This window comes from Panicum virgatum, chromosome 6K (genome assembly GCF_016808335.1).
Source record: "Panicum virgatum strain AP13 chromosome 6K, P.virgatum_v5, whole genome shotgun sequence".
Classification (NCBI taxonomy): Eukaryota; Viridiplantae; Streptophyta; class Magnoliopsida; order Poales; family Poaceae; genus Panicum; species Panicum virgatum.
Window position 1 is genome coordinate 29,645,944 of NC_053141.1, and position 10,069 is coordinate 29,656,012.

Genomic DNA, 10,069 nt, shown 5'->3' on the forward strand with positions numbered 1-10,069 from the left:
ATTCATGAGCCTTGTGATGAATCTCAATGACATTTGCTCTCCTCGTGTTGCAATCTCTGCGCTGCGAGGGCTTGATTACCTTGTCTTAGCATAATTCCTTGCTTTGTTTGACCTTTTCTTCTTGAACAGAAAATCTTACATCACTCAATTATCTATTCTACTCGAAGAGTCTCGCAAGAATTGAGTCCGGATGTTTCTTAAAATCATCGTCGTCATCAGGAGGCGTCCCTGACTGCATGTAAAGAATGATACTGTGTAATGCTAATCTCCTTTTCTCCTTTAGTGTCAAAATCGTTCCGTTGTAAATCATGTCATTGCTTTATCAGGTAAGTCTCTGGAAGGTACATCAGTTTTGTTCCAGGTGTCTGCTGGTTTCGTTTATAGCTCCCGTAGGTTCCTGAATGGTTAGCAGACTTGATCTCATGTTACTGTCCAACCGGACCGAATCCCCTGTTGATCGGTAATCAGGTAATCTCATCGGTGGACGGAAGCTGTATGTGAAGCTTAAGCAAGAATCTTATTTCCTGCAGTCTGTGGCAGCTAATCCCTGTTGCTCTCATGTTATGCCCCGTTTTTGGATCACCTCCTTGCTATCCCTTCGTCTTGTAATGCTTATACATGCACGATCTATATGTGCTACAAGAGATTCTCGTTGGAAGTATGCCTGACGGTGCCGCAATGAAACCAAGAGCCACTCTGAGCAATCAACACATGCTTGTACTACTCGACACACGCTGGTATGGAGATTGCTAATTATGATCCCTTATACCACTGTGTCGGTGTGATATCTCCTCATGGGCATTCCCCGCATCTATCGTTCGCCATTCTGCCTAGAAATCTATATACCGAACCTAAATCTAGTGAGTCTTTCTTCCAAAGTTACCCAGGGGATTGATCTTTCAAAGAACTGCTAATGGACGAAAATGCTAGAAGACTACAAGATGTGGTAGGCAAAGGACCTTGGTTAATTTACCGAGATGATCAACTAGCTGGAGCTAAGGTATTCTCAAAAATAGATCTACGATCTGGTTATCATCAAATCAAAATCGGACCGGTGGATATACCAAAAACAGCATTCTCCACTCGTTATGGTCTTTATGAGTATTTGGTCATGTCCTTTGGATTAACCAATGCTCCAGCCTACTTCATGTATCTCATGAATTCGGTGTTCATGCCAGAGCTGGATAAATTCGTCGTGGTATTCATTGATGATATCTTAATCTATTCCAAGACAGAAGAAGAACATGCTTAGCATCTTCATATAGTACTCCAGCGTCTTAGGGAACATCAGCTATATGCTAAACTCAGCAAGTGCGAATTTTGGCTAGATGAAGTTTATTTCACCATAGTAGGAAATTCTGGTTTTGGACTGCATGTGTAATTTTTAGTTCCTTAAACCACCTTGCTTATTTTGGGCTAGAAACTAGTGTATGCAATGCTGTGTGTAGCTATTTATGTGTATGAGGTTGGTGTGAGTCCTCCTGAAATAGAAGTTGTCCTACTGCTAAAGATGTCTCCACTTTATTCTATTTCTTAGGTGAATAATGGAGTATGCAGCGGCAAGTAGTAAGAAGGACCCTGGTCAGGGGCACATCAACCTTCTACCCTCCGACGTCGTGATAACCGAAGCACCAATGAGGCAATTTGAGTCTTGCCACTGTTGCAGGATGTACGACCGCCCTTGTCTACGAAGCAGCTCCAAAGAAAAGAAAAGTGAGCACAGCGAAGTACTTGAAGAATATACTAACCCCAGACTAGAAATAAATTGGAAGCAAGAAAAGATGCAGAATGTTTATTCAGACTCCTTAATGCCACCATCGCGACTTTCGATGGGACTTAAAGATCACCAGGTAGATTGTCGGACTCCCAAGCTCGACGCAGGCAGCATAGACTTGAGTGGATGGGAAATTACATGCACAGAATTCTCTCCACGTGGTAGAAGGCAAGTTAGGAGTACTACTGATGTCGACCCAGCTATAAGAGCAAGAACTCGTTCACCTGTTCGGAGATCAATGAGGTCAAAGAAGAAATGTCGTTGCACCGGATGTCAACCTTGTTTCAAGTGTGGCGAATACGGCCATTTTATTCGGGACTGCCGTTCATCCACTTGGAAAGATCCACCGAATTCGGTTAACACCTCTAATAATCTAAACTGGGCAAGGATACTATCCGATGTTCGTATGTCGGGAGGCGACTCAAGCCATCTACTTCGGGTGTTAGCTGCACAGTACGAACCACCTACACAAGGTCAGAGGTCAAATAAGCAATGCGATAGAAACAAGTCCAGCACGTGGTACCATCGAGAAGGGGTGGTTCACGTTAAATGCGCTACACCTAAGAAAGATTCTGAAGGTAAGTCAGTTGGGGAAGGTAATTTTTGGATAGTGCTAATATTCTGGGTTAATGAACATCTTCCCTCCTTATCGGTCACTTACGCGTGTGAATCTCGGGACGAGATTCCTTTAAGGGGGGAAGGCTATAACACCCCGGTGTTAATTTTGACGCTAACATTGTGCTTAATCGCTAATCGAGGCTAATCACCGTCATTAGCGTTAACCGAGTCCGTGCGTTAAACATTGTTTAGCCGTGTTCGTCTATGTTTTTCTCCTTGATCCGAGCCTCAAATCAATTTCCGCCCAAAACGAAAGTTGTAGATCTTTTAATCCTCTACAACTTTTATTTTGGCCAAATTTCAAGTTGTTATATGAAATTTGGAGTTTGATTTGGTCAAAAATCGAGTCAGAAATTGTCAAACGAGTGAGCAGTGGAGCTGCAGTGCTCGGCACTGTGCACGCCCGCGCCCATCCCGGCAACTGAACGCCGGTGCGCGACTCCACGCGTCGTCCATCCCGGCGATCCTTGTTGTCCGGGCGCCGCTATTATCGTCGCGTGTGCCCTCGAGGCTTCCAGTTTCCCCGTTCCTCTTCCTCGCACCGCGAGCAGACCGAGCGAACCCTAGCTCGTCGCGCCGGCCGTCGTTCATCAACCTGCCGGCCACGGCTCGCCGCCCCGCCTCGATTTGTCGCACCCCGAGCTGCGCAGCCTCGTCGTCCACCCACTCCGACCCTCCACGAGCGCGACCGTGCACAAACCCGGCCGAAATCAAGCTCAGACCGCCGCTCGCCATCACCGTCCGCCGCCGGAGCTTCGCCCCTCCTGTCGACGACCCCCTTCCGGCCTTCCTTCGCGCAAAACGAATCCCTGGTGAGCTTCCCCACAACCTGCTCTCGCTCCCCGACCCTCTTCCCACCCTAATCCGCGGCCGCCGCCGCCGAATCGCCGTTGCGCCACCGCGGAACGCGCCACCCGCCGCGCGCGCACGCCGCCGGCTCTCCCTGCTCCAGCCCGCGCGCCGCTCCCGTGCGCCCTAGGGCCGCCGGAACCCGCTGCATGCGGTGCCGCCCGCCTCCGCCATCGGCCGGCCCTATCCGGGCCGGAACACCACGCGTCGCCACCGCCGTGGCCTTGCGCCGCCGCGAGCCGCCGCCGTCCTTGGCCCTGCGCCTCCCCGCGAGCCGCCTGCCACCCAGCACCCCGGCCGCCCTGGGCCTCGCCTGCAGCCCCGCCGCACCGCCGCCGGTCGGCCCCGCCGGCGGGGAGCGCCGCCGCGGCTACCTGGCCGCCGCGCCGGCCGCCTGTGCGGCACAAAGCAGAGGAGTGGGGGGCGCGCTGGGCCACTGGCAAGTGGGCCTGGCTGTCAGCCCCCCCCCACTCTTTTATGTTTTCCAATTTGTGTTTTTATTCTATTTTCGGCTGAAAGTTCATGATTGTGTAATAATTCACAGAAAAATGCGAAAAATGCCAAACAAATTTTGTTAGGTTTCTAAAATCATGTTCTTCAGAGGAAAAATGCTTAAGCATGCATTTTGCCACTGTTACCCCTGTTAATATTTTGTTTTGTGCTTGAGCTAGTTTATTTATTACCATTTATTTTTGTTGCTCTAAAAATTGTGAAAAATTTGCAGTGGCTTAGTTCTTGCATGTATAGTTCACTGAAAAAGTTTCAGGTGCATGTTCTATGTGCAAGTGTGTGGATCTATTTGTTGTTTAATTGCTTTTCTAGGGTTAAGATAAATGCTTTCGATCGTCGTTAAATGTTAGAAAATTTTGGGTGGCATGCTTACTGCTTTCAAGTTAAGTTGGTAAATTTTTGTTGCTAGAGCATGTGCGCAAGTTAGGGTTTTGCTTAGATTGTGCCCTAGTTTTACTCTTTCTTTATTTAAATGTTGTTAGTTATTTGTTTCACGCATGCAAATCAAACTCCGATTTTAATCCTTGCGGCTCTAAGCAAAGTTAGTAGTTGTTTTTGGAAGGAAACACTTCAGGCTAAATTGAGTTGATCTTTTCATCGCATCGTAAGTGCTCATGCATTGCACTGTGTTCTAATTGTTGCATGGCATATTTTATTCGTGTAGACGCCGTGAACGAAGTCGCCTACGAGCTGATCGCTGAGCCGGTCCAGGAGCCACGAGCAGGAGAGCTGCAGAAGGACGCCGTTGAGCCCGCTCCAGAAGGCCTCTCTAACCCCGCTGACCTGCAAGGCAAGCCCCAGAGCATAACCATAATTTAAATTATTCAATGTTTATTTAAGTATTTGTGCATTTAAGTTTTAGGAGTTGTATGAAACCCTAGTATGCATGTTCTCCCTAGGTACCTATGAGTCCATACTAGTGTGCATGTATCGTTAGCTATGCTCTGCTAAGTAGGATTTCGGTAGAAGTCGAGTGATTGCTGTCACTCGCGAGTTTTAGGATCTTGTTTCCTTAGCTATGGCTTTGAAATGAGTTGTTGAGTAAAGAGAACTGGAGATCGGGCGGAAATGAGTTGGATGAATGGTATAGAATGGATGAAAAGAAATCTCCGCCTGTGTCGATTGAGGACCGTTCCGTTGTTGGCAGTGCTGATTGAGGATTGAACAGTACTAACCACATACCGGAAGTAGGAGGTAGTTGAAACCGGTGAGCTGTGTACCACTTTACAGCGGTGATTTGAATTCCGTCATGCTACGCTGGGCGTGGGAGTTGGCGGGTGTTGGATAGGATGCCGCCTCCGGGTTCTCCGGGAGTTCACCGCGAGGGGCCCATCACTTGGGTTTTAGCAGGCGTAGTTCAGATGCCGTGGTAATGATGAAAATAGTTGACGCGCGTGACCCGACGGGGTTTACATGCGTCGTGTGAGTTAGGTCCACCTTGCAAGGTTAAATCGGATCGATTCGCCGTGACTCACGGTTATGAGAGCCTTGATCTCTTTGTCACATCGTAGTAAGAAAGTGGAATGAAAATAGAATGGAAAAGACTGGTTTGGAAGTTACTGAAAAATAATCTGATCCACCAGGTGTGCTCTAGATGATTAGGCGAATTTAGTTAATACTTGGTATACTAAAGGGAGGTAAAATATTGAAAGTAAGCATTCACTTCTAGCAGCCTTTCAGCAAAAGAACTCTAGAGCCAAAAAGCTTTGCATGTCTAGGTAATGGGCTAAGTATACCCAAGGTAGGGTATGTCTTGCTGAGTATTAGCATACTCAGGGTTGTTGTTGTACCTTTTTAGCAGGTTGTGTTCCCGCTGACTTCGAGGAGGTCTGTGCATCCTGGATTGGACAGCCGCTTCCTCCGGGTTGGACCGTCGAGTGGGCCCGGTCTTCCCCGTGAAGGTTGGGCAGGTTGGCGTCACATCGGTGGGCAGGATGTGGAGCTCACCTTTTATCGTCATAGTTATCGTATTGTATTTCGAACTCAGTTATAAACTTCCGCTGTGTTTTAAACTCTGTCGCTTGTATTAAGACTTTTATGTAAAATCTGTGTTGTAAATTAAGTTGAAGATTTCTGTATGCTGGTAACACCTGTGCTCGTCTTCGTACGGGTCTAAGTGCAATTGTGATCCTGGAGTACAGTAGTTTAATCGGGATTTTACCCGACAGCCTGTCAGGTTACACCGTTTTAAGTGCACAGTAACTTGATTAAGTATTAAGATGATGGTTAGTGCATTTAAGCCGGTTTAATTTAGATGGTGCTGCTACAACGAGGAGGGAAGAGACTCTTTTTTCTATGAATCCGGAGCGCAAATCTTTTAAAAATCCATCTCAATGTCTAATCCTATGTGAAGAGGAGAAGAGAGAAAAGAGAGGAACTAAGAGGGAGAAGGAGGGGGTGACTCGAACTGGTCGACCGAATTGAATGGATGCCCAACTCCCTCTTCTTATCCTCCAAGTCTTCTTTAGAAGACAGAAATATCACTATGTTATTATTTACAATAACCGCCCATGCAGGGGTAAACTCGTCCAACTTTTTGTAGGAGCTACGGACGGACACGTCGTCTTCACGACTTCGCTTTGCCTCGATGCAAGTTTCGCGATGACGCCACATGCCCTCCGCCCAGATCTTGACCGCGCCAAGTTCGCCTCCGGTTTTGAGGCCCAAACCGGTCAAACTCGTCTCTCCCAGTTTTGAGGCCAAACCGGTCAAACCCTTTCGCACGCTGCCGCACGACTTGATTGACTCCCCAGTTTTGAGGTCAAACCGGTCAACCCGCCGATGTCGACGCGTGTCCGACCTCCCGCCGAGCTTTGATGCCTTCGAGTCGTTCACGCGCACCCGCCGCATAGGCCACCTACTTGACTCGCCCTCGTCCTCGCCGACTTGGCCAACACCGTCTTCGTCACCATGTACTCTTTCTCTTCCGGGTACCGTGTGGACCACTCATGGCTCCACACGGCCTCCTCGGGTCCCTCGGTCCAGGCCTACTCGCATTCACCCTTCACCGTCTTGGTCCCTTGGCATTAACCTATCGCTTCTCCGAGCCTTCTCGCATCCATCCTTCGCCGCGGTCCTTCAGCATGAATCTTTCGCCTGACCTTCACCACGCGCCGTCGACCGCCATGCCGCATCCTACACCTGCACATCACAAGCCAAGAGATACATCAAATTCACACGATGTTGTAAATCACTCATCATCCAAGAGTGACCACTATTAGTCCTCAAAAACTACAAGATTTAAAAAGAAAGTTATATTTTTGCCTTTGCATTCCTTCAAAGCTTGGAAGCATTTGGTGTGGTGTTATCCTTTGCAAGAAAAAAAATACACGCTCCACAAATGTAATCAAGGCTAGTTGGATGTGATCTGGATGAGAAAATTAGCATACGTGCTTTAAATGATTTGTTAAGCTTCAAATGATTTGTTAAGTTCTCATTCTCAAAGCTTCAGATCAGTATAGCCTACAATATGCATTTGAAATGTACACAGCACTAAACAATTTTTTTCATTTATTATAATTGCGTAAGGAATGAATCGTCCTATCTGCCGCTCAGCTGCTGGCTTGCGGCCCATGAGCTGACGCTACCACGCAGTGCCGCTCAGACGCTGGCACCCTGCAGCGGCAACCGCCCAGCAATGCGCCAATGCCTTAGCTCTCCGCTCTCATTGATTTGGAGGAACAGGCGCCGAGTCGGTCGCGTAGCGGGGAGAGTCGAAGAAAGGAGTGGCCAAGGTATTGTGGCCCTTGGCCTTTGGTTTGGCTTGTGAAGAGGAGGATTGGGTTTGGACTGCGCTCGGATGGGATGGCTGGGCGGAGTTGTAAAGAGATAATTGACCACAACACATAGTATATACATTTATTTATATTTCATATATACTTGATTTTTTGCCACAAAAATTGGATATTCCTATAAATACCCAGGCATCACTGTAGCTCCGCCCCGAGGAAATACTTGACGTCTTTACATTCTTACAATCTTCTAGTGCTCTTGAGGTATACTTACAGAATCTACACTAATAAGAAGAGGGAAGAGGCAAAACTTTTGAATAAATTGGTTTGTTTCTAATCGAAATACAAGAATAGAATCAATTAAATTCTAAATAATAGCTATTAGCGATTGAGGTCTCTCAAAGAGAGATGCGTCGCTGCACTATGTCAAACAGTGAATCAAATATTTTTTTTAAAAAAATTGAGAGATCAAATTACACATTTCAATCTAAATATTTTAAACGATATTCAGTAAAACTTTAAAAATCTTTGACTAGATAAAGTCAAAAATGCAAAAGGATCATTTACCAGTTATTTCTCATGCTCCGGTTCTAAAAAAGAAGAGGGAATTTCTTGTGCTTGCCAATTGCCAAGAGCCCGAGACGAAACCACAGCAGAAAAGAAGTACATGTCCACAATAAGCTGGTGCTCATTCAATAGTATTTAATTAAAGTGGATACATTGAATTTCTTAAAAAAAGAATAAATTGAAATAAGTTCGAATAAACTGAAAATAGACTTAAGCCGAAATAAGCGGGACTCCGAGCTTCAGCACAGGTCCAGCGCTGGTGAGTGGTGACTGGCGCGCGCCTGGTGCACACATACCTTATCCACCCGCCCGCCTCCTCCTGTCTCCACACTCCGCCGCAGCATCACAGCAGCGCATAATCCATGGATTCCTTGGCTCGCCACCCCTAAGCCAGCTCCCTAGACCGTGAGAAGAACTCGGTCGCACAACATTCGAGCCGAGAGAGAGGTTGACCACATCGCACGTCGCGATGGCGTTAGCCTGCACAGCCAGGCTAATCCACCGTGGCATGGTGTCCAACAATCCAAGAACGCCACCACCACCGCACTTGCACCTCCACACCCATTGGCCCATGGCCATCACGATGGCATCGTCGTCCCATCACTTCGCGCTCCACTCCGTCGACGTCTCTAAGGACGACAAACCGCTGGAGACGCCGCCGCCGCCGCCGACTGCAGAGGGCGCTCAGCAAGACGCGGCGGCGCCGTTGCAGCCGGAGGACGACGGCCCGAAGCTTGACCCGCAGCGGTTTGAGGAGAAGTTCGCGGTGCTCAACACGGGGATCCACGAGTGCCGGTCGTGCGGGTACCGATACGACCAGGCGGCGGGGGACCCGTCGTACCCGGTGCCGCCGGGCCTGCCGTTCGCGCAGCTGCCCGACGACTGGCGGTGCCCCACGTGCGGCGCCGCACAGTCCTTCTTCGAGAGCAAGAGCGTCGAGATCGCCGGGTTCGCGCAGAACCAGCAGTTCGGGCTCGGCGGCAACTCCCTCACCTCGGGACAGAAGGGGCTGCTTATCTACGGCAGCCTCCTCCTCGGCTTCCTCTTCTTCATCTCCGGCTACTTCTTGCAATGAGAACCAAGATACAGGCTGCTGCTGCTCCTTGGTAGTAGCTTGCAACGATGGTCGTCGATTGATTCTAGGCGTGTGAGCTTGCATGTTTAATTGCTAAGTCGATCTGGATATATAAGCATCTATCAGAGAGATGGTTAATTTTGCCGTGAATGCAGTTGGGATAAATCTCTATGATAAATGTTATAGATTTTGCGAGACCAATTCAAATGTTATAGATTTTGCAAGACCAATTCATTTTCTTTTACCACGGAAATTATAGTTTGCGAGGTTGCAAAATGGTTTTCTATTGCTTACATGCATATTTAAGAATCTGATGTATTAATTTTATCATGAACAAATTAAACTTGCTGCTAACAATCGCATATAAAGAAGATTCAGGAATATTTTAACAATCGGATGTGCTGCTAACAATATCGATCAATGTATTTGGAATAAGTAGTTCTTGTCATGTGATAGTGGATTATAGGGCTTATAGCTATTGCAAACATCATATATTGCTATTTTATTTCTCACGGTGGACCGATAGATTTTTGGATCCTTTTGCTAAGAATCATTATATGGACCATTTCCAAAATGATTCATCCACGTTGATTGTAATATTGTGGTCCTTATGGATTCGAGTCCTTTTGGAGCACATTATGGACATATTGTAACAAGATCAACATTACACTGTATGCATGCCCTACTCCCATACACATATTGCTAATGGCTCAGGAGGTTTCGACAGCCGCCTGATCGACCTTAGCACTCCAGAAGCCTCAGAAGCCGCGCGGCATCGGGAAATCGACAATCTTGTTGACCAACTCGACGAAGTCGAACTCCCGGTCCACGTCAGTGAAGCCCCAAATCAAACCGATTTCGACGCGTCTATACCAAAAACTCTTTTCAAGATGGAAGAGGATTTGGACAAACTCCTGGAGATCACCAAGGCTCCCGTGTCTGGAT

The 10,069-nt window shown here is 47.7% G+C and overlaps 1 protein-coding gene across 1 annotated transcript; it reads left to right on the forward strand.

Moving 5' to 3' along the window:
• The first annotated feature begins 8,318 nt into the window (after positions 1-8,318).
• On the forward strand, positions 8,319-9,362 carry LOC120712174 (rubredoxin-like). The gene has a single exon (XM_039997892.1). It carries the CDS (start codon positions 8,519-8,521, stop codon positions 9,122-9,124), a length of 606 nt encoding a protein of 201 aa, XP_039853826.1. The 5' UTR covers positions 8,319-8,518; the 3' UTR covers positions 9,125-9,362.
• Positions 9,363-10,069: the final 707 nt, after the last annotated feature.